Consider the following 25,217-nt stretch of genomic DNA (forward strand, 5'->3'; position numbering starts at 1 on the left):
TACCATTCATAACCACCATCACGCCAACAGCGCAAAATTGTTTTTCCTAATGAATCCATTTTAAAACAAAGTGATAGTCCAGACATGTCTAACATTCCTGTATGATCTGAAGACCTATGATTTATACAACCTAACCTACTGTAGTTACTGAGACCCTTTTGCCATTAACGCAAACATAGTGTGCCAAGATGTTCTGTTCCAAGCAACCTACAGTAGCTGGTTACAATGTAAATGACTGGCTTGGTAACGTGAAAGGAGTGTTGTCTGTCTTGTTCTAATTGGCCTATTTCTATCAGGTCCATACGTCTGTTTTCCTACTGAACAACAATAGGCAACAAGACACTATTAGATACCATTTCATTTTTCCAAACCGTATTGATTACCAATTTAAAGGTTCAGTTATTCAACCCATTGGGAGAATTTCTGGCTATTGGTCTAAGATGAGGGTAAAAAAAAATATATTATCTGCCTACAGTTTACTGATTTTTAGTACCCAATTTTTTTTGCCACACATTAGGTTAAATGGTTAACTTTATAGCAAGTGGTTGGTTGAACCAGCTCCATAGGTCAGCATCAAACACACCCTTCCGTTAGTGTTGAAGGATAAACACTGCCCCCTGCTGTTTCAAATGATTCCAGTGTTTTTTTGCACAACTTATTCAGTTATTGAATGCCATTAAGCTGACACCTTTTTATTTGCAAATTATCATTAGTCCTGGTTTTCTGTCTATTATACAGTTGTACGTATTGTGAAACATAGACTGACCTGGGAATATTTTTCTGGTCTGTTTTGAGTAACGTGTGCCATGAAATGTAATTTATGTGCTGAATATTCACTCTTGAATATAATATACATTTGAATAATTAATGTAACATCTCTGTGCTTATGGTTTTGCTATGTGATGTGTCAAGAATGTGATATTACTCTACTGTATATTACTATATGAGGGATATGTAAGTTACAGTAATTGCGCTCTGGCTATTGTGAGTCACTGTATTTTACAATCACAAAAGGTTTTTAATCAGCCCTATAGTAATATATCATTGTGTACCAGTATTCTGTTTCTAGTTATTTCTCTGTACTAATAAATGCTGCTGTTTTTATTATTCTTATAAACAGTTAATATTCTGGCACCCAGCCTTCCTTAAGTCACTCTTCACTTTCACTGAAATTTTTCATGTTTCCAGCCCCATCTGATTTACCTTGGGGTTTTCAGACAGACATAAATGTCACTTTCCTACTCCACGTTGCCATCAGTGACATCAGTGCCCCCTCCATTCCGTTCAGGCATTATGAAGTAGTAGGAGATTTGGCACAAATGACCCCACACTGCCTGGCTTCCACACCCCAGTTATCATCTCACGTTCTCACAACGTTACATTCGTGTCCTTTATTCTTGTCACTGAGGATTACCACTATCAAAAATATTGGTTTGTTGGGTTAATTTCCTTTTCATATTAGCAGTTAGCGGGCGCTGCCTGGAGAAGGAACAGGAAACTCATCACAGGAAATGCATCATGACTAATGACACATAATCCCACCCAAAAGCCTTACACTGAAGATGTACTTTCTTCACACCATTTGGAAGGACAGCACCCTTGCAGGTGGAGATGACTGCTCGTTGAAGTGCACTTGATTTTGAATTGCTATGTAATTTTTCTGACCTTTTTTAAAGTGTTATGTTGAACAATAAATGGCTAAGATGTTAACCTTGTTTTGGTGGCTGGAATTTTTTTTCTGCTTGTGTGTGTGTATAATACAGTATTTTTGGTAACACTTTACTTGACACTTAGTGTTACGACCCTGTCACAGCCATGTCATAACAGCTGACAACTTGTCATATGATCATGACACGATATACACCTTTTGACGTATTGTTATTTCTATGGCTGGTTATGACTCCATAAGTGTCAACAAACAACCTACCAGACAAGGCAAAACATTCCATTCTATTCCACCATAACCTACATGTCAACAGTAATTTTTATGTTGTATAATGTTTTCTGATTATGGACCTTTTATTTAATGATAATTGTAATTGCTCACACATTGTCAGACATGCACCTACCCCAATGCTCCGTTGCTGATTGGGATGATTTCAGGAGCAGGACAAGAGCCCCTCTTTTTGACTAATGACTGAAATAAGGGCATGTTCATGATAGGCCTGTCTGTCTTATACGATTATGATGTTCATAGTGTATTTTTTTTTTATTGGTCAAAGTGAAGTGGCACAGGATGGTCCCAATGCTTCATGACAGTGTCCTAAAGTGTGTTTTCTGGAAGTTATTAATATGATTTAACAACAAAACATGACTACAGAATTCACAATTTATTTAAGAAACTTTAAAACACAAAGGAAAGGTGGGGTTTGACAACGTGTCCATAATCAGCCATAAAATAAAGTGCTAGGTGTCAAGTAGTGTTACCATATTGTTTTCTCCAAACTAATCTGTCATTTAGCTTGATCTGTGATAGATACAGCACATATTTAGATATTCCATGCCTCTATTTCATGTCTTGCTCTGTGTTTGACACCCCTCAATTACCCTGTAAACATGGTATAACATTTATTAACCTAGGCATCATTGTAAAATACTCTAATAACCCACAATTCCACGATTTCCTGGTAGAGCAGATCCATGCATGAGAAGGACATGTTTTATGGGGAGCCATGTTGCTTGCATGACAATATTCTATTACTGGAGCATTTTCTATTACATCCTGCAAGCTATCCCTTCCTTTGTCTTGATGGGCCGTTGATTACCACAGAGGAGAATAATGCATTTAGGAAAAACAGAGCACACAGTAGTCCCAAATCACAAGAGTATACAGAAGAGAAGGACCATGACCATCCACGGGCAAAGGCCTGCCTGGCCTGAGCAGAGACGTCAATCAAACCAAGCAATACAAAACTTGAAGGCCATGTGAATATACTGTTCAAATCGAGAAAATGTTGAAAGAACTGCTTACCTGAGAGTTACTTCAGAATATTTTATCTTTAGCCTTAAAACAGAAAGCGGATTCCTCCCACTGGGCACAAGGCCTTGTCTCATAGATAAAAAGCCACAAGTTGCATTTCCAATGTGGTTGAACGCATAAAAGCACAACCAAATTCCAATAGAAAAACAAAGTCACATTTTTGGTTTAGTTGTCACCCAAATGTATCTCACTGAGCTTTCAACCATTTAAAAGCACAGCAAAGTTCAAATGGGAATAAAATGTCAGATATTTAGAATAATGTGTTATCACTGTGCTGTGTTATCATCTAATAGCAGAACCAAATGACCTGGATTGCAGTTGAGATTACTTTAAAAGTGCATGGTGCAAATGATCAATGCCGTTCGAGATTCTGCACCTCTGCTAGAGTGAATAAAACGGTCAGAGTGAGGTGTTCACTCATTTGTGTCTTGAAGTAGCTAGCAAGCTAGCCAACTTTAGCCAGTTAGCTTGACTGCCGTTCAGAGCGTCAGTCTGCGCTCTGAACGCTCAGAGAGAGCGAAACGCTGTACATTTACGAACGGACAATCTGTCAACGCTCTGAATTTGCGAACGCCCAGAGCGCACTCTGGCAGTCCAGTTTGAATTTATGAACACATCCTATAAATCAGTGGCACAGATGGAACTATCCAGGCAGAAGATGCATCTCCTTCAAATGTTTATATTTGGTTGCGTTGACAACCAAACACAATTCAATATCACTAAATATCATGACATTTGAAATCAACCAGAGCTTGAAACCCTAGGCCTATTGTAGTGTCTCTATTGAATTCTGGGTAGAATTGAAACAATAGCTGTTGATGACTTTGCACGTGCTATATAGGCCTGAGTGATAAACTATGGTCACATTTAATTTGCTCTGTTAAACCTACCATGTGGAATGACTTTGATAGCAACCATGGATCTATTTCGTTTTTAAGTGGAGATCTCTCAATCATTCTCACGATAGCACATTGGTAATAGTCACTGGCAAATATCATAGGTGGGCTTGGTAAAATCCCCGGAAGGGAGACTAAATGAAAGCTATAGATAGATCAATTTCTACAGTAGGAGTTGCCGCCTAACCTATTTACATTTTGGGGGGGATAGTGGACATAACGTTGAAGATCTGCCGTCGATTCAAAGGTACAAATTCAACATATTTTATACAAGGTTTGTCTATGTTGAAATTTGGTTTCCATGATGACATTATCCTGTGGTTGAAATTTCACCCTCAAAACAACAGTGATGACTTTTTTCAAATCCAATCTATTTTCCACTTAGATTCCACGTCACAATACGTTGACACAATTACATTGACCAAATATGTTGATTCAACCAGTTTGTGCCCGGTGGGGCTCACTCTAACCCTGTCTATATCTGCAGTAATGTAGTGATACTTTTCAGCCCTGTATCTCTGACACATTTGACAGGAGGAATACTACCTTAATGCATTACTGTACTCGCTCAGTCTGCACTCCACGCACAATGAACTTTTGACTGGCATTGAAAACATTGGGCTGTATTTAACCGTTGCAACAGCTGCGATACGGGTTTCTACTGGGGAGTCCTTTGTGATCATCTCCTCAAAGGTGACACAAACACAGCTCCCCACATTGGTCACGTCAGATTTACCTGGCTACCCCTCCACATCGCTCCGGCCAACTGATGTTTCTTTTCCACGATGAGTCTGGATTTTCCTCCCTCCCCGACGATTTCTAGAACGAGAACCCATTCTGACAGTTCTGATTGGTCCCAGAAACAGATGGGTTGAGCCAGAGCCAGCCTACATGATGACGTTGTCATCTTTGATACTCTGATTGGTTAGATTTGTTAAGAGACGATCCAACCGCTGATGAATTTGTTTTGTGCAACGCATCTTAGTTTGAGGTCATGCGAACGACTTCTAGGATGGAAGTTTCAGACTGAATGTATGTAGCAGTCAATAGAGCAGGGGAATTACATTCAGGGTGAGTCGTCAGGCAAGCGTCAGATAAGACTGGTGGGTGAGGTGACACCATAGAGATGGATAGAGATCTTTACTTGGAAAAAAACTGTTTTTGCATAGACAGTGCAATTGAGGGTTTCCACCATTCAACTGGGTGGGACTTCGGATGGGTTAAGGAAGGATGGAGATGGCCTCAATGACACTGCCCATGCTCTCAAAGACACCATAATGGGACAAATACAAAGATGAGTCGTCTAACTAAGTCTATGGGTGACACTGATCCAATGTCACATCCTCTCTGTATTCTATCTCCTGAATGGCATTGTATCACCTGACCATTAGATGGAGACACACTCCTCTGGAGAGCCTTGTTGAAATCTCTCTCTCTCTCTCTCTCTCTCTCTCTCTCTCTCTCTCTCTCTCTCTCTCTCTCTCTCTCTCTCTCTCTCTCTCTCTCTCTCTCTCTCTCTCTCTCTCTCTCTCTCTCTCTCTCTCTCTCTCTCTCTCTCTCTCTCTCTCTCTCTCTCTCTCTCTCTCTCTCTCTCTCTTGCTCCCTCTCTCTCTCTCTCTCTCTCTCTCTCTCTCTCTCTCTCTCTCTCTCTCTCTCTCTCTTTCTCTCTCTCTCTCTTTCTCTCTCTCTCACTCTCTCTCCTTTTCACACATCGAGCCAGCAGCCACGTCTCCCTGATTTGATCTAAATCCTCTTTTAGGTTTTACAACGTTGAAGTGGCACACACCTGGCCTGGGGATGGCCCCTCTCAAACAGCATGTGTCCACGAGTACTATTGAAAAGGCCCGATACTGATTGTGCATTGACTCCCCGCTCTCACCACGGCCACTTGCACTTTGCAATTACTGTAGCCCAGCTGTAACGCTCCCCAGGGGCACCCGAGATCCAGGGGTCTCCTCCCTGCCTTGTCATATCCAGGGCCCCTGCCGGAAAAGCGGGCGGGGGAGCAGAGGTCAGACACTAGCAGGAGTAAAGTGGAAGGATTATGTGTTGGATGTAGCAGGCTATGGGTCCCTAGATCTCTGCGGCTCAGTGTTAATCCTGGATCGCTGTATCCGGAATCTCATCAATAATCGAGCTAGGCTTAGCATGATGAAGTGTAATTTACTTCAGCTATCTGCAGCTAGTGGGTATTCTCTGATAGGAAGTGTCTATGCTGTGTTGTGGTGATGGCAGAGGATTCAAGGCGGACGTCTTGCTAAGTGATTTGTAGCACAGTTGGAAGTGAGAATGGCCTCATTCCTTCGCTATATTAGGGAAACAGTCAGATACTTTGAGGATGTGTCAGAATGCTGGAAGAGAGAGACTTGTCTTCCTGTAATCGGAGTGATGTCAACAGAACCATTCTCTCTTCCAGAGCTGTCATTACATCAGCGACAACACACTGCATAACTAGCACTCGAGTTTTATGTGACTATTTTTTAGCTTAGGAAGGAGATGCTTCATTGGTGTGGTGTACTAGTCATATGTATAGCAGATATTATCGGTTTCAACCCAAGACTATTATCAATAAGTCTCCCTTAATTCCACCAAATAAAGTTGTCAGGTGTATTTTGAAATCTTTAATAATGCTAGTCGACTAATTTATCCCTTTCCCCTCAGGGTTTATAATGTCAAAATACCAGAAGGCACATTTTTTAATTCAAAATGAACTGCGTTCTGGGTGAAATCAGTATGTTTGGGTTCATCCAACATCGAACGGCTCGGATCTGGAACTCCATCTCTGCAGCGATAATGTAGGTTATTTTGCAATTCTTTACTTGTCTTTTTAATGTAGGCCTTTCCGCTTTCATCTTTTGTCCTCTTTTTAATGACTTTATCAAATTAAAAGCACATGATGCTCCCCTTAACTCCTTGTCCTAATACTCCACCACGCTCATTTCACAAAAAAAACAGTGCGGTGAGGTGGAATAGAGGGAGGGAAGAGGGGGAACATCTGTGGCGCAGTGCTAATTATTGGGAAATATCGGATAGAATGGAGTTTGGAATGGATGGCCCTCAGATCCTCTTCCAAGCGCCTGTGCCCGTGGTGGTGTCGCTCTTTTCATCTCCTCCCGCTCTGTTGTTTTACAGAGCCGTGGAGCCGGGCCAAGCACGCCTTTCTGATGTTTATTAAGGAGAAAGAAGAAACTGTCATGTCACGCTTGACAAAAGATGGCCGCCAAGCTCTTTAGAACTACCCGTCCCTTTAAGAGTTGGTGGTGAGAGCATAACATATTTAATGTCCCCCATGCACACAAAAAAAAGAAAACAGAAATGTTTTCATTTTTCTGACCTTTGAGGGAAAGCGGCGGGGAGTGTATAACTCCAGCTTGCCTGTTATTCTTTCCGAAGGTTTTCATTTGATTTGTGTTGGGAAACATGCCGAGTATGTAAGACAGTAATAATGATGGATTTACTTAATAGGGAACCAGTTCATTATTGGTTTATCCTCATCCTATATCGCAGATATTTTATCTCCCTATGCCAGGACAGCCTGAGATCCTCTGGCTGGGCACTGTTTGCCAATCCAAAGTGTAGGTTGAAAACAAAAGGAGACCGGGCATATGCCATTAGGGCCCCTAGACTTTGGAATGATCTGCCAGATGAGATCAGGCTTGCAGATTCAGTGGCTCTTTTTAAATCCCTGCTGAACACACTTCAAAAATATATACTATTAATGTATGATTTCAATGTATAATTAGCTATCTTTTTTTTCATTCTCCATCCTCCTGTCTTTGTTTATTTGTTTATACTTTAATTGTATTATTTTATGATGTGAATCACCTTGTTACCTGTAGGGGAGGGTGTTGTAAGTTGTTCCAAATGGGTAAGTTGAGCCACACAAAATGTATCATTTGTCCATTGGTCATCATTTCATGGTGTCTGTGAAGGAAGAAATCCCATGGAAAAAGTGGTAAGCAAGTTAGGTCCCAAAAACATATTTTCACCAAGTCAATTTAATTTATTGTGTTAGAGGTTTCATGATGCTTGTATCTAAACCAAAGTAGATAACTTTAAGATTATTCTAAACAGTGGTGGAAAAAGTACCCAATTGTCATACTTGAGTAAAATTAAAGATACCTTAATAGAAAAGGACTTAAGTGAAAGTCACACAGTAAAATACTAGTTGGGTAAAAGTCTAAAAGTATTTGGTTATAAACATACTTAACATACGTATCAAAAGTAAATGTAATTTCTAAAATATACATAAGTATCAAAATTGAAAGTGAAAGTATAAATCATTTAACATTCCTTATATTAAGCAAACCAGACGGCACAATTTTCTTTTCTTTTTTAAAAAATACACTGCATTCGGAAGGTATTCAGACCCCTAGATTTTTTTCACATTTTGTTACATTACAGCCTTATTCTAAAATGTATTCAATTATATATTTTCCTCATCAGTCTACACACAATACCCCATAATGACAAAAAAAACCTGTTTTTTATCAATTTTAGCAAATGTATTAAAATGTAAAACTAAAATTCCTTTCCTATGACACTCGAAATTGAGCGACAGGTGCATACTGTTTCCATTGATCATCCTTGAGATGTTTCTACAACTTGATTGGAGTCCACCTGTGGTAAATTCAATTGATTGGACATGATTTAGAAAGGCACACACCTGTCTATATAAGGTCCCACAGTTGACAGTGCATGTCAGAGCAAAACCAAGCCATGAGGTCAAAGGAATTGTCCGTAGAGCTCCGAGACAGGATTGTGTTGAGGCACAGATGTGGAGAAGGGTACAAAAAATGCATGCAGCATTGAAGGTCCTCAAGAACACAGTGACCTCCATCATTGTTAAATGGAAGAAGTTTGGAACCACCAAGACTCTTCCTAGAGCTGGCCGCCCAGGCAAACTGAGCAATCGGGGGAGAAGGGCTTTGCTAAGGGAGGTGACCAAGAACCCGATGGTCACTCTGGAAGAGCTCCAGAGTTCCTCTGTGGAGATGGGAGAACCTTCCAGAAGGACAACCATCTCTGCAGCACTCCACCAATCAGGCCTTTATGGTAGAGTGGCCCGACGGAAGCCACTCCTCCACATGACAGCCCGCTTGGAGTGTGCCAAAAGGCACCTAAAGACTCTCAGACCAAGATTCTCTGGTCTGATGAAGCCAAGATTGAACTCTTTGGCCTGAATGGCAGGCGTCACGTCTGGAGGAAACCTGGCACCATCCCTACGGTGAAGCATAGTGGCGACAGCATCATGCTGTGGGGATGTTTTTCAACAGCAGGGATTGGAAGACTAGTCAGGATCAAGAGAAAGATGAAGGGAGCAAAGTACAGAGCGATCCTTGATGAAAACCTGCTCCAGAGCACTCAGGACCTCAGACTGGGGCAAAGGTTCACCTTCCAACAGGACAACGACACTAAGCACACAGCCAAGACAATGCAGGAGTGGCTTAGGGACAAGTCTCTGAATGCCCATGAGTGGCCCAGCCAGAGCCCGGACTTGAACCCGATCTAACATCTCTGAAAATAGCTGTGCATCAACGCTCCCCATCCAACTTGACAGAGCTTGAAATGATCTGCAGAGAAGAATGGGAGAAATTCCCTAAGTACAGGTTTGCCAAGCTTGTAGCGCCATTCCCAAGAAGACTTGGACCTTACGATGCTGTAATCGCTACCAAAGGTGCTTCAACAAAGTACTGATTTTTTTGTATTTTTAATCAATTTGCAAAAATTTCTAAGAACCTGTTATTGCTTTGACATTGTGGTGCGTTGTGTGTAGATTGATGGGGGGGGGGGGACGACTATTTAATCAATTTTAGAAAAAGGCTGTAACATAACAAAATGTGTGAAAAGTCAATTGGTCTGAATACTTTCCGAATGCACTGTATACAGTTTGCCAGGGGCACACTTCAACACTCAGGCATCATTTACAAACGAAGCATGTGTTTAGTGAGGCCGCCAGATCAGAGGCAGTAGGATGACCAGGGATGTTTTCTTGATAAGTGTGTGCATTAGACCATTTTCCTGTCCTGCTTAGCATTCCAAATGTAACGAGTACTTTTGGGTGTCAGGGAAAATGTATGGAGTAAATAGTACATTATTTGCCTGAGGACTGTAGTGAAGTAAGTTTTCAAAAATATAAATAGTAAAGTACAGATACCCCAAAAAGTATTTAAGTAGTACTTTTAAGTATTTTTACTTAAGTACTTTACACTCAATCAATCAATCACATTTTTACATTAGCAGATGTCACAAAGTGCTATACATAAACCCAGCCTAAAACCCCAAACAGCAAGCAATGCAGATGTAGAAGCACGGTGGCTAAGAAATACTCCCTAGAAGGGCAGGAGCCTAGGAAGAAACCTAGAGAGGAACCAGGCTCTGAGGGGTGGCCAGTCCTCTTCTGGCTGTGCGGGGTGGAGATTATAAGAGTACTTGGCCATTTAAGGCCAGATTGTTCTTCAAGATGTTCAAATGTTCATAGATGACCAGCAGGGTCAAATGATAATCACAGTGGTTGTAGTGGGTGCAACAGGTCAGTACCTCAGGAGTAAATGTCAGTTGGCTTTTAGTCACCGAGCATTCAAAGGTCGAGACAGCAGTTGCGGTAGAGAGAGAGTCCAGAACAGCAGGTCCGGGACAAGGCAGCGCGTCTGGTGAACAGGTCAGGTTCCCAAGCTGCAGTCAGTTGAACAGTTGAAACTGGAGCAGCAGCACGACCAGGTGGACTGGGGACAGGGAGGAGTCATCAGGCCAGGTAGTCCTGAGGCATGATCCTAGGGCTCAGGAAGGGGAGGGAGAGAGGTAGGGAGCATACTTAGATTCACACAAGGACACCAGATAAGACAGACTGACCCTAGCCTCCCTAGAATAGATACTGGAGACTGTCGGGGGGTCTCTGTAAACTTCAATATGATGTCCTAAACCTAGCATGAAAGTGCATTCTTGTACTGCAAGGTATTATCGCTGGGATATGAGGTAACAGCAGGGCCTGGACTTTGTTAAAATTGTTTAATAAAGTACAAAGTGTTTGTTAGGTGTTAAGCCTTTGTTAAAAGAAGCATACAATTATTAAAAGACGAACAAGTGATTGTGTTGAATTGTTTTCGGGAGAAAAAATTGACATGATTTTAAAAAGGTAGTGGTAATATTTAATTCAGTACAGCTGAAGGTGTACAGTAGGTGGCTTAATTTACCCTATCCAGTGGCTCCAGTTACCCCATACCAGCGGTAAGTTGTGCCACTTTTTCTGGACTATGTTTTCAAAACTGTAATGTTTACTTGAATTCTGATTATTTCCAGGGATACACAACATCCTGAAATATATGTTGATATCTTTATTAGAAAGAAAACTATATTTCCCTTGACTGAGTGATGTTGAATGTCAAAACAAAATTCTCAACTTACCCCACTCTCCCCAATTGAAAAGCATTATTATTATTAATATTGCGGCATATGAAACATAATGTGGTCAAATTATCCACAGGCCTAACATCGGCATGAAACGCTTGCTAAGGTATAGTAATAACAAGTCATAACAGAGGAAACTGGGGTAAGATTGTTGACGCTCCACATAAGGCTTATGTGTCCTCCTGCCAAGGTTAGCCTTAAACAGCATGTGTTTGGATATCAATTGTGCAACGTGATATTGAGTACTACTTACTTTCATTTACTCTGGATGGCTTTGTGTGACTGTGTACCACCCACATAACATAACCTGGATTCAAATGTACTGTAGCTTGACAGGAACATTTTTGTTAGCGCCGTACACAGTACATCTGAAAGAAAATGACCAAATATACTTCAGGGTATATAAAAGAAATATGGCCTGTATTTGCACTCTATTATTGACACTTGCTGTGGAAAAAGACTACCCAGAACTACATGGCAACAGGCAAAATTCTTGCAAGAAACACAGTATCAATAGTCATAGCATGAACAAGGAGACGTTTTCTTTTTATACATGTACTATTTTACCATGACCATATCGACCTTATCAATCTCTATTATCACATAGCCAACCCCATGAAAGCCCATATTACTGAATGAAAAAACCCAATGGCGGAGGTAAACACAGGGTTATGCCATCTAATTTAGGAATGTAGGCTTAATCTGTTTCTATCCGCTACAGGTTTGTTTTCACGCTACTGTTAGCAATGGATAGGCATCGTTCGAGTCTGGGGCTGGGTAGTGTTTTCTGGAAGCTAGCAGGCTGGGTGGCCAAAGGGAATGGCTACTTATCTGCGACGCTCAACAGCTACCTTTATGAGACAATCTGTGGCATGACCCCCTTATTGCTGCTCTTTATTGCATTAGATGCCCAGAGCCGGAGATTATGTTCACGTTTCGTACGTCGTTTTATTAGTCCTAAACGGCTCTGAGAATAAGAATGTTTTTACACCCCGTGTGTGGATGTAAATTCTTGTCTGTTCAGCAGCTGAAGGCTGTTTATACTTTCATGGCTAATTAGAACACCTCACTCGGTATTCTGGGAGATTATCACACTCCGTTCTCATTCATCAATATGTATCAAGCTTCCGAAAGTTTAGATTTGGGTGGGCCACGCTGCTAGTACTTATATTTTCTCAAGTTGGGTTTGGGCGTATACCATGTTTCCTGACAGGTTGACGCGGGCAAGGAATATCGAAAGCTTTAAAAAACACAGTCAGGGAATATTTGGTAGGATAAGAAATACTTACGATATACCACTACATCATACATTGGACCAGGTTCCATATCAAAATGCCCTGGATCGTGTTAGTGTAGAGGGCCAAATTCAGGATCTCTGTTCATGTATGTGGTGTGAGTGTGACCTCCACAGCCATACCACGATATGGACACACACACACACAGAGAGAGAGAGGGCTCCATTAACAAACCATATGGCCACAATCCCACAAGCAGACCTCTCCTCCTGGCCCAATTGGCCTTCACATGCAGGCAGCCCCGTTGGAGCTTCCCCATTCTAAGAGCTTAAATAAACACTGTGCACATACTTTATGGCCAATGTATAATACAGTCTTGTAAACCTACAAGGTTTCCAATCTAATGAATAGCATCGACAGTGAACATCAAATGGCAAACGTAGGTCACAGAGAAGACTGACAATGCCAAACCAATTAAGAGGTACTTTTAAGGTATGGGAAACAATGCTCTGTTGAATCTCAGTTGGCAATCATGGCCCTCATTTGATAAAAGCATTTCAAAAGTAGCAATCTGGATTATAACAAAGTGGAGCAGCGACCAAAGACAATCAGGAGAAACATGCCGGCCTGCGGAGAAAGAAAGGGGGGTGGACACAGTTGATATTGGACGTTTTTTTGGGAAAAGGACAATAACGTTTGGTTTTCATAACCACTAATGTTGTGTGCAAAAAACCCTGCTCTCCTCCAAAATATCCCATCAGAGATTTCTTCTCTTGGCGTCAGCCATGTGTATTTGGTGAGAGGTCAGTCAAGGAGAGGAGAAAGAAGCTAGAATTCTGTTCCCTTGCCTCGTAATCTACCGCTATGTTAGAGCTTCTTGTAAAACGCTCCAGAGAAAGCCTTCACATTGGCAGTGAATAATTTGATTTGTAGGGTAACTACTTTAGCAGCTAAGAATAGCACCTGCGGCATTCTGGGTAGCGCAACTGGTTAGCACATGGTTCAGGCTCCCCAGTCAAGCCGCAGTCGAGGTTCCCACAGTTCCCACCACATGGCTCATGCCTGCTTTGGTGTACGGAGCAGATTTAGATGAAGGCTCAGTTTGGAAAGCATTGGAACAAGACATAAAGGCTGTTATGTGCTCCTGCTGGTGTCTACTTAGCCTTGTTTGCCAGGGCATAGAATGAGACTACCGTCTACCTACGAGAATATGCAGCATTAGGTTTAGGCCTAGTAGAGGATAGAGCTGAGAGATACACACGGGGGGGGGGGGGGGTGTTTGCTACGGTGCGGCAAATCAGAGCAGGTGGTCTGTCCAGTTGAAGTGTTCTACAGTCTAATGCTTGTAGATAGAAACTGTCTTTGAACCTGTTGGTATCAGACCTCATGCTCCGATACAAACTGCCCAACAGTAAGGGAGTGAACAATTTGTGGCTAGGGTGTGTGGGCACCTTGATGATGCTGCAGGCCTTCCTCAGCCACCATTTTGAGTAGATGTCCTGGATGGATGGATGGATGGGAGCACGGTCCCAGTGTTGTACTGGTCCATCTTCACCACCCACTGGAGGGCCTTGCAGTCATGGACGAAGCAATTCCCATACTAGGCCGTGAGTTTGACGTGGCGATAGTCATTTGGGCACCTTGTTTTTCTTGGGCACTGGGATGATGGTGGTCTCCTTGAAGCAAGTGGGGACTACAGCCTGGGACAGGGACAGGATGAAGATGTCTGAAGACGCCCGACAGCTGGTCAGCACACACTCTGAGGACGCAGACAGGGATGCCATCTGGGCCAGCGGCTTTCGAGAGTTTTCCTCACGTCAGCCTAGGAAAGCGAACGCATCTGGTCGCCAAGAGCAGCGAGAGTCTTCCTGGATGGTTTGGTATTGTCTGCCTCAAATTGAGCATAGAATTGTATTTATTTATTTCACCTTTATTTAACCAGGTAGGCAAGTTGAGAACAAGCTCTCATTTACAATTGCGACCTGGCCAAGATAAAGCAAAGCAGTTCGACACATACAACAACACAGAGTTACACATGGAGTAAAACAAACATACAGTCAATAATACAGTAGAAAAATAAGTCTATATACAATGTGAACAAATAAGGTGAGATAAGGGAGGTAAAGGCAAAAGGCCATGGTGGCGAGGTAAATACAATATAGCAAGTAAAACACTGGAATGGTAGATTTGCAGTGGAAGAATGTGCAAAGTAGAAATATAAATAATGGGGTGCAAAGGAGCAAAATAAATGAATAAATAAATACAGTAGGGGAAGAGGTAGTTGTTTGGGCTAAATTATAGATGGGCTACGTACAGGTGCAGTAATCTGTGAGCTGCTCTGGCAGCTGGTGCTTAAAGCTAGTGAGGGAGATAAGTGTTTCCAGTTTCAGAGATTTTTGTAGTTCGTTCCAGTCATTGGCAGCAGAGAACTGGAAGGAGAGGCGGCCAAAGGAGGAATTGGCTTTGGGGGTAACCAGAGAGATATACCTGCTGGAGCGCGTGCTACAGGTGGGTGCTGCTATGGTGACCAGCGAGCTGAGATAAGGGGAGACTTTACCTAGCAGGGTCTTGTAGATGACCTGGAGCCAGTGGGTTTGGCGACGAGTATGAAGCGAGGGCCAGCCAACGAGAGCGTACAGGTCGCAGTGGTGGGTAGTATATGGGGCCTTGGTGACAAAACGTATCTGTTAAACTCGTCTGGGAGGGAGGCTTCGGTGGGCACCACACAGCTGGATTTGCCTTGTAGTCCTTGATAGTCTGTGGTCCTAGCCACATGTGTCATGCGTCGCGAGTAAATGGGAGATGGGTGGTGTAAAGCTCACCAATTCCAGTCCTGTCATGACAAGTGGTTGAAATTCTAGCTTCACCGTTGAAATAGCAGAGGATTTTCACACAGTTCGTTTAGCTTCAGCTATAGAGGCAGAGTGAAAATGTATATCATAAAGCCTTTCCTAGATAGAAAATGTCCTGTGTTCTGTTTTGTGGAGAGTGCAACATTATACTGTATGTTGATCAGTCTTTTTCATTGTGTGACAATGTGCAGAAGCGGTTTAGAATTCATTGTGTTTATATGAATGAATGATAAATCAAGTGCCTGGACTGTTTGAAAGCAAAGCAAAGCATTCCTGCCCTGTAAAATATACACTGTGATACAGTGCAGAACACCTGCCAATAATGCATTGCTTTTAAACGTGCATGGATTAATAACCTTTCCCCAAGTAGCTTAGCTAATACACATTGTTAAATGTTTCCATGTATCCAATATCTCCTCTCCAAAGCAACTGAATGTAAAAAATATATATATTTAATATTTATTTATCTAGGCAAGTCAGTTAAGAACAAATTCTTATTTTCAATGACGGCCTATACCGGCCAAACCCGGACGACGCTGAGCCAATTGCACGCCGCCCTATGGGACTCCTAATTACAGCTGGTTGTGATACAGCCTGGATTCGAACCAGGGTGTCTGTAGTGACGCCTCTAGCACTGAGACAGATTCCTACAATATCTCTTACAATTTGTGGTTATCAGGATCCCTCCATTAAATTGAGTAGATTTAGGAGACTCTTCTTGTCTTTTGAGTTGCTTGGACACTCCAGTTCTCAAGTACAGTCCTATGCAGTTGTTATATTATGTGAACAGAGGGACATGAATGCATGGTGATACAGTATACAGTATATTGTTCCATCAACATGTTTGCCTGCATTTTATGTCCTTTCCATTTTGCACTCTATATGACCCTCTCTACGAATGAAACTATTAAGATAGATATCACGCCAGCAGGGTGTATTTAGGGGAAGATGCCAGATATGAGAAGTTTTGTTGATACTCAGCAGAACTACAGAGGACACATTGTTGACTGACTTAAACAATGACGAAAAATGGAAACAATTAAGAATTTGGGCAAAATGAATTGCAAAACAGACATTTACGATTCCACGCAACATTTACAATCATTTCACACACATCTGAAATAAACATATTTTTCAAACATGTGTGGTCAAGTAGTTAGCATCTTGAATCACTGTTTCCCAACACCCAGTCCTCCAGTTCTGGCTGCTGCAACCTGGTTTCAGAGCATTTCGTATATTTCTGTATCCAAATCCGAGACACTTCATTTAGTATGATGTGTTACGTTTCATATGGTATGCATTAATTTGTGGATGTCCATCACCCATTTCGCGTGGTATGTTACGAATGACAATTCATATTATATGTTGCGAATTTGCAAACGTACTATATGTTACGAATTTTAGCTAGGTGGCTAATGTTAGCTAAGTTAGGTGTTAAGGTTAGGGTTAAGTTTAGGAGTTAAGTTAAAGGGTTAAAGTTAGGGTTAGCTAAAAGGGTTAAGGTTAGAGGAAGGATTGAGTAACATGCTAAGTAGTTAAAATTAGCTAAAATAATTTAGCTACAATGCTAAAGTTGTCTGTGATGAGATTCGAACTCGCAACCTTATACGTCCACCCCGACCAACCACCCTACTTTCGTTTTTTTGCCTTATGTAACCTTCTGTCTTATGTAACCATACCAAACATAGCATACTAATTTGAGTGTCCTGGATTTACATTTACTATGTTATGTCTAGTCTATGAGACCAGGTTGAGTCCTGGGCAGCTAAATGTTTTGTTTATGTGGCTCAGACATTCTCCTATAAAATATCCACCCATCCTTTCTCGCTGCTGGCGGCCCACAATCTGGAGAGCGTCTGATTGTTATTCAGGTCCTCGGCTGCTATCGATAAAGCAGTAAAAAAAGCACTGGAGCCCGGGTGTTCTATTCAGAAAGCCAGAGAGATCTAAATGAGGACTGTGAGCGGCAGGGACGGAGGCAAGGTAGTAATCAGAGTTGGCTCTGGGGTGAACACGGGACCGTTTTTCACCAGCGTGACGACAGAAGGGAAGACATGGAGACACATGGACAGAGTCTTTGGGAGAGCGGTGTCCAGTCCACTAAATCACTGTGCCAAAGCTAGAAGTTCATCAACAAAGATAACAATCTCTCTTTTTGACAGGTTTTATGCTGTTTGTTTGTTGTGGCCCCTGAAAGGAGCATTTCAGCTATAATGAATCATCTTGATCGTTATTGGCATGGTTTTGAAGCCGGTTGGATGGCTCCCTTTATTCCAACCCTGATGTAGGGTTTCAATAGGCTTGAAGCTAGAAGGAAACCATCAAACATCTCATTATGACCATAGCTCAGTTCCCAAAATGAGTAAGAGAGGAGACAATGTGTCATGAACAGTACTATTTTACCAGAATGTGTGTAAAAGTATAATTTTTCACGCAACACACCCTGGTTGGCCTGCCTGTGCATGTCTGCTGTGTTCTTAAAAGGACTCCCAATAGGAGAACATTTCAGTTTGATCAGAGGGCAGTCCTAATCCTATCTGCTTCCTCTGAACAGTTTATTTGTTTATTGTCCCTCAAGAGGGCAGTATTTGTACAATTGAGCCTCCATGCATCCATTATTCTGCCTTAGGAGTTTAGTACAACTACCACATGTAGTATAACCCAAGAATTAAAGCAATTTTAGTACTTTCGAAAGTCTAGCAACTTTGCCACCAGGCATGCCAGCTAAGATAGTAAGACAAACTACACTAACTTGATTGATAGCCTGAAATGGCTTGGTAGTGAGTTATGAGGTTTGGAGATTGGGAACCGATCTAGCTGTCTAGCTAAAGCCAACTTAACAAAAATTGCCAGGTGGCTAGTATTATAACCTGGTTATAACCATGTACTTTTGGTCATGTAATGTAGCTTGATCAAATTAATTTACAAGCATACCCCCTGTGAGTCTTGCCTATCACCGGCAGCTAACATCCAATCAAATGCTGTGTGTTTCACTCTCTCCTCTTCAACAGATGATACTGTCTGCAAGCATTAGAGCATATCTTTGCTCCATGGTGCATCTTGGAAAGAACCATTTACTTGGGAGAATAGGGGGTTACTCTTTGCCTGGTCCCGGTAGTGTGCCCCCCCCCCCTCTGCACAGATAATGTTTTAATATATATAAATCATTATGATAAAACGTGGTCTTAAAAATGAAGTTAAGTAATTAATTTAACATCTGAAAAATGTATTTAAAAAAATAAATACAGGCTATATATGATTTATTTTTAATTACATAAACAAACAAAATATCAGGCAGCAGGTGCCCTTGTGCCCCATATGGGCATGACACCTCTGCAAATCCAAAGGCTGTGATTTTCAAGGATGCCAAGAATTTGTCTGGGTCCATCTTTTCCATCCTTATTATCTTATTGAAACCAGGATGGGACTCCACGTGTCATTCTCAGTGAATAAAAAAAACAGTGATAATGAGTTAATGAGATTGTTTGATGATGAATGGTGTTACATTTTTATAGATACTTTTTCGGCTGCAATAAATGTTTGAAGTTAGTCAATAGCCAAGTTAGTCAATAGTCTATTAATTCAAAAGCAGATACACGAGCATACAATAAAAAAGCAATAAAATAAATACTATAAAACAAGCAAGTACTATTGTAAATAGACTGTTGCGACCTGTCAACGTGTACGAATTTCACAATTTTGCATATTTTTTTACAACACAAAATTGCGCCAGCTATCAAACACATTGTCTATGATGGAGGGGGAACCAGTCTCGCCATAAAACATCACTCAATGGTCATCGAGACTGCGCCCTGCATCACTCCAAACAATACCACATCAAAACAACTGGAATATTTTAGAGACACGTACATATTGCATGAATCACGAAGGAAAAATGAGGCAATACAGGAACTAGATGCGCTGTCTCCCTCAAACCAACCAACCCAAAACCCGCACGCACCTCTCTTGGCGCGCGCACATGCACCTCTCCAGTTTCAATGAATTTGGCGGGGGCAGGACCCCTCCCACTTCGTGTAAGCACTCAATTGTCAGTTTTGACGAACGCCGAGGTACTTAAATAGCGTCAAGGTTTCTTGTATGGGAGGAATTGGTCAACTTGTCACAGAGCGCATGTTACCCATAGTTTTTTCCAGCTCCGCAAATCGATAAGCATGCAGGTGTCTCTCGCGCTCCTTGTCTCCAGCACGGTGCTGCTGCTGCTACAGGGATGTTGTACCTTCGTGCAAGGATGGAGGGTGCTAAAAAACGATGCTACAGAGATCGTACCAGAATATACTGAAGACATACAGCCTCCCGGGGAACCAATACTGCAAGCTTCTAATAATAACAATAATACAATGAATCGACCAAAACACGGGGGAAGGAGATCATCAGCAAACACAGCCTCCTATAGTGAGTATACATTTTTACGTTGTCTGGTAGCCTACATAGCTAGAAGGAATAGAGGATGTCCATATTCAAGGCGCATTATGAATACTTGTAATAATTAATTGCTTTACTTGTGAGACACTCGTAGCCTACAATGTGAGATTGGTAGAGAGAAACGATGTCTCTGTGTGGGTAATCTTTCATCAATTTAATTGAATACGTTGGGATATTGTTTAATCAATCTAACAAATATTTACTCTAACAATTTACTCTAACACTCGAATTTACTCTAACACCGAGTTCGATTTATTCGTAGGATACTTATATCAAATCGAGGAGTTTGAAATAAACTGCGTGGAATAGTGTTAATATCTCCTGGAGATCAATGCGCAATATGCTCAGGTGCATAATGTGCGCAATCACTTAGTGAAAAAAATGCGTTTTCAATTTGTGGTAAACGGTTTGACAATATCTAATAACCTGTAATGTTACGCATGTGAGATAAGGCATTATTTCTCAAGCACTGAGTTTCTGGACCGTCAGCACTGTTCAAAGAGCGCGAACTGCTCATTTCCCAGCATAGCGTCTCATCCTTTAGGCACGGGTTACTTCGTTTCTGTCAATGTGCAAGACCACACAAGACCTTTTAATCATAAAAAATGCGCACGGTATTGATTAAAATATCAATGTAGCCTACAGTCTCTGGAGAATAATGAAACCTCACCTGTGTGGTTTATGTCGATCATTATGCCAAGAAACCCTCCAAAGACCACCCAGAATATACAATAATGTTTCATTTATGAAAGTGCCCGAGAAGTGCTACTTCCTGTATGTAGAATAGTTAATAGCAATATCATGAGTAATGCCTCAACCCTCAGTGGCTGTTTTAAATTGCAGCTTTCTCTGCTGATGCATTAGACTGGAACAGCTGTACTGTTCAATGGAGGAAGCCGGATTGCGGTTAGATGAATGCTATGCCAAGGCTGATAGGGCAATATGTCACAGACACATAATATGCCCGTGGTTTCATCCTCACACAATCTGAAGAGCTGCACTTATGAGAGATCAGGGTTTTCACTCGATCCTTGGTGCTATTTCCCTCTCTTTTATACAACGAATTAGTTCAGGTCTGCCTTATGCCATAACTATTTAATTGCAACATCATGTGTCCAAATAGAAAATCCAAGAGTTTCTGCTCTTAGGGGATTTCTTCAGGGTATTTGGAAATTGCAACACTGTGATAGAGAATGAGTCCCACCTGTGGCCAGTAAAGGTTATGCTGTAGTCATGCTGATTTTCACAGAGGAAATATCTCTGATTGCCTTGTATCATGGATTCAAGATGCACAATGTCATTCTTTCCCAGTTTTCTCCTAATCTAATCATGTCACTTCAAATCTAAAAGAAGTTGTGCGAAGAGTAAAAATGACAAATGTTGTGATTAGGATATAAAATACTGTAATGATGGATGAGATACATTTCACATAATACTTGAAATCGATAAACAACAGATACATATGTAGGATATTCATTTGAGACCATTTGCTACAGAGGGGAAATAAACCTGCACCAACATGAAATGTCATTTATTATATAGATTATAATTAATGGGCTTGATATATTTTTCGTAAGGGGAAGTCAAGTCAGAAATGTCAAAGTGGAAATTATAAACTTCAGAAGGCTTTTTAAACCTCAAATACACCATGCATATTACATTCCTTGCACCAGGGCGGTCAGATTAAGATCCTACACCTGTAGCTTCGTGGTGGGGTAGGAAGAACACACGTCTTTCTAAATCTCCTCTTATACTGAGCAATATCCATCAACCCGAGAGAGAGAAATAATCATCTATTGGGTCATATTATATGCGATAGGGGTCTTTCTCATAGGCCTATCTGCCTTCCTCTGGGAGTACCATATCTTCCCATGATTCTTCCCATGGTCCCCAGTGGAGTCATTGAGGCAGAGAGGGTGACCTCTGTCTGGCTCCCCTCCAGGACAGTCCATCCCTGGTCCCTGGGCCCAGCAGTCAGCACACTGGGAGAGACCTGAGAACAGGAGAGAGACCTTATGCTGTGGCCTGCCCGACCAGCCGAGCCACAAAATAACACCAGATCAGGTTCTCCGAGGGGAGGGAAAAGTCATCCTTCCATGAATCCTTTTTTATTGCCTTTTTTTGCAAATGAGAAGCCACAGAAGAAAACAGATGCATCTCAAGAGTGTATAATTTCTTAAACCGTCCTCTGCCATTCTACACGCCACATAGAAAAAAGAGGACAATAACTCATGCATAGGGCTGTTGAAAAGGCCATGGCCAACATGTTGAATGACCAATTATGCACTGAATATGCTTTCTCAAGTCTTTTGGTACATTTGTCTCATTTCCAATTGTCAAATGTTGTATTTAGGAATGACAACAAGCATTTAGAGAAAGTTTCCAATCTTCACATCCTTTTTCCGGAGGGCCTGTTTTGTGTATGCCAGCTTTTGTTTCCGATTTAAATCTCCATTATGTTTGATTGAGCTGTTTAATAGCATTCTGGTCTGGATTTACTATCAGCTGATTGCTGCCAGCTGGAATTCCACATCCAACCTCATTGTCAGGCAACAGTCATTATCAGATCATGCATCAACGTTAGTGTTCAGTTGCAACTTATTTTTTCCCCCCTTATACTGAGCCCTTACCCAAACATGGGGACAACATTGATTTTGAATTCGATTTGTATATCAACATTGCATTTATTTAATTACCATTCAAATTTGTTGTAAAAAGTGCACTCTGCGTTAAGAAATTCGAAATGTTATGTTTATGAGTTTATGAGTTTATGAGTTTATGAACATTTCCGATGAATTAAATAGAGACTCATATTCCATTTCCCAGCCCAACTCCACGCATGCAATCAAACCAAGTTCTTAGAATAAACAAATAACATTATACGCACAGTGGGAATCATACTTTTGACACTGACACACACGTACTTTTGCCATTGACATATTCAGCACGTCTCACAGAGACACAGCTCTCAAGCTCTCTGCTCTTGAACAGTTAAATGGAAGATTGTTTCCTCGAGTCGGTCCGACTTCAAAGTGTTTGGTTTGGAGGGATGCCACAGATTGTGTAACCTTGATATCCTCCTCTTCACCCCAGGTGCCTCGGAGCTGAGCTGCAGGGAGCTGCGCTCCACCCGTTACATCACTGACGGCTCCTGCCGCAGTGCCAAGCCCGTCAAGGAGTTGGTGTGCTCGGGTCAGTGCATGCCCGCCCACCTCCTACCCAACTCCATCGTGCGCGGCAAATGGTGGCGGAGCAGCGCTTCCGACTACCGCTGCATCCCGGCCCACTCCCGAACCCAGCGGGTGCAGCTGCAGTGCCCCAACGGCAACAGCCGGACTTACAAAATCCGCGTGGTCACCTCCTGCAAGTGCAAGCGCTACAGCCGCCACCACAACCAGTCAGATGCCAAGGAGGCCTCCTCTTCGCCCGAGCCCCGGCGCAACAAGAAACGCACTCGGCTGCCCGGGGGTCAGGGCAAGAGCAACACCCCGGCGCTGGTCAGCAACTCCTACTGAGGATTCCTTCCCTTCTTCCGTACAAATGCAGAGACCAAAGTAGCACGCTCACTCATACACACGCACATGTCACACACAGCCCGACACAGCTCCTTCATTGGAAGAGGGAGATTAAGAGACATTTTTCAACAAAAAAGGGATTTGTTAAGCTGTTTGTTGGACTGGCTTGACATGCGTTTTCTCACCAGACAGGCACTGTAGATTTTGCAGCCTATTTTCAAACATATTTCAGAACTTTTGATTTGCATCACCAAATGAGTCAACAGACTATGCCAGGGAAGGCCATGTGACTGGCCAGTTCATAGATAACGGCCTCTGACTCAGGCACAAGCAGAATCTACCTTAGCCACAGCAAGAGGTGCACCTAAACTCAAAACCCACCTGTGAAAACACCCAGCGGGCAGGCTACACTGCTTGATAGGCCTATAGGGTTGAAAGGTGTCTCTATGCTGTAACTGGTTCTAATCCATCTGTTCCATGGCTGTGTGTACTGTACCGTAGCAGCACGTGGTAGCCCTGGGGCTTCAGGCTCTGGAAGTGGGCTGCTGACAGGCCTGAGAGGCCCTGGCCTCGACCGCAGACCACGCAGTCGCATGACAACCCGGGCAGCAACTCACTCACCAGGAGCCTCCCAGGGCCCTCCTCGCTCCGTAGCAGCCTTACAGGAGCTGTCAGTTAGGGCCCCTGGCCCAGTGGCCCTAGAGCCCTTGTGAGAGAGGGAGAGTGAGAGAGGGGAAATGGTTGTGTCAGCAGTCCAAGACCAGGGTCCCTTCGGTCAAACAGGCAACTGGGCATTCCTGTGACTCGTCTTAATGACTAAATGAGCCCATTCCTGTGTTTAGAATTTCCGCTAGACATGGCTGGTTCCTGTTTGCAGGAATCACACACACACACACAAAAGGTCCACGTGTGGAGGCGGCTCCAGTAATTGTGCCTGTTGTTACCTTCTGGCACAACATTCTCCACTAAACCCACACTGACCGGAAATATTTTGTCAGCAACAAGTAACATTGACGACCAACTAGTCATATCCCTATTCTATTCATTGTGAACCTAGAGTGTGAGGGAGAAAAAAAATATTGTCTTCTCTGACTCTCAGCCCCATTCTCTGAATAGCACTGACAGGAAAGATAGGAATGAGATAAAAAAACGGACTCTCAATCTGAATTGTTTGATATTGGCTGTTGATATCCTGCAGGATGCAGACGGACAGAAATAGACAGAAAGACAGACAGACAGGAAAAAGTTGTGGGTGCCCAGTCAGCCCATGCTGACCACCCATTCCCCCTTTTTCAACCCTTACAGTACTACGGCCTGGCCTGTATTTCATGAAGAATACTCATAACGTTTCCACTTATTGTCCACGTTCCATTGTTCCATTCTCTCATATTGCTTCCTGATTTCCAGTTTTCTAAACTGTACTGACAACGTTTCCGTCTTGTTAAATTGTGTGTTTGAAATAGCAACTGGAAAGGATTTTGTCATATAAGTAGAATTGTCATGTATAGCTTGATTGTACATATTGTTCCTGTCTGGTCTTTTGGCTAAAAGCAGTTGGGGGGGGGGGGGGGGGGGACCTTGCAGACTCAAAGAAATTAACTGCATATTTATTTTTTATTTCCACATGTAAATTATTTATGCAACTTTTTGTAGTAAATGATAGCCATTATTGTCATTTAGAATAATAGTGACTGTCAGATAATAATGAAATGCTGTACAGTACACGAATCAAGTAAAGGCAGATATATTTGAAAGAACTGTGTGTTTGTTATCATTCTTCTCTGAATGGGCCTGCTTTGTCAAGGTCTTTCTCTCTTTTATCTGTACCTGCACGCTAAGCGTACCTCTCACTATGTCTCATGAAAACACATATCGGGCAATTAGGAAGT

The 25,217-nt window shown here is 42.2% G+C and overlaps 1 protein-coding gene across 1 annotated transcript; it reads left to right on the forward strand.

Moving 5' to 3' along the window:
• The first annotated feature begins 19,331 nt into the window (after nt 1-19,331).
• LOC129829219 (sclerostin-like) lies at nt 19,332-24,893 on the forward strand. Its single transcript, XM_055890877.1, has 2 exons — nt 19,332-19,783; nt 22,907-24,893. Exons 1-2 carry the CDS (start codon nt 19,543-19,545, stop codon nt 23,326-23,328), a joined length of 663 nt encoding a protein of 220 aa, XP_055746852.1. The 5' UTR covers nt 19,332-19,542; the 3' UTR covers nt 23,329-24,893.
• Nucleotides 24,894-25,217: the final 324 nt, after the last annotated feature.

This window comes from Salvelinus fontinalis, chromosome 30 (genome assembly GCF_029448725.1).
Source record: "Salvelinus fontinalis isolate EN_2023a chromosome 30, ASM2944872v1, whole genome shotgun sequence".
Taxonomy (NCBI): domain Eukaryota; kingdom Metazoa; phylum Chordata; class Actinopteri; order Salmoniformes; family Salmonidae; genus Salvelinus; species Salvelinus fontinalis.

What these genes read in the sequence shown, in the direction of transcription:
- LOC129829219 (XM_055890877.1), top strand. Translation starts at nt 19,543, where the DNA reads ATGCAGGTGTCTCTCGCGCTCCTTGTCTCCAGCACGGTGCTGCTGCTG. An exon ending in AGCAAACACAGCCTCCTATA is followed by an intron (nt 19,784 to 22,906) that starts GTGAGTATACAT and finishes TCTTCACCCCAG; the next exon opens with GTGCCTCGGAGCTGAGCTGC.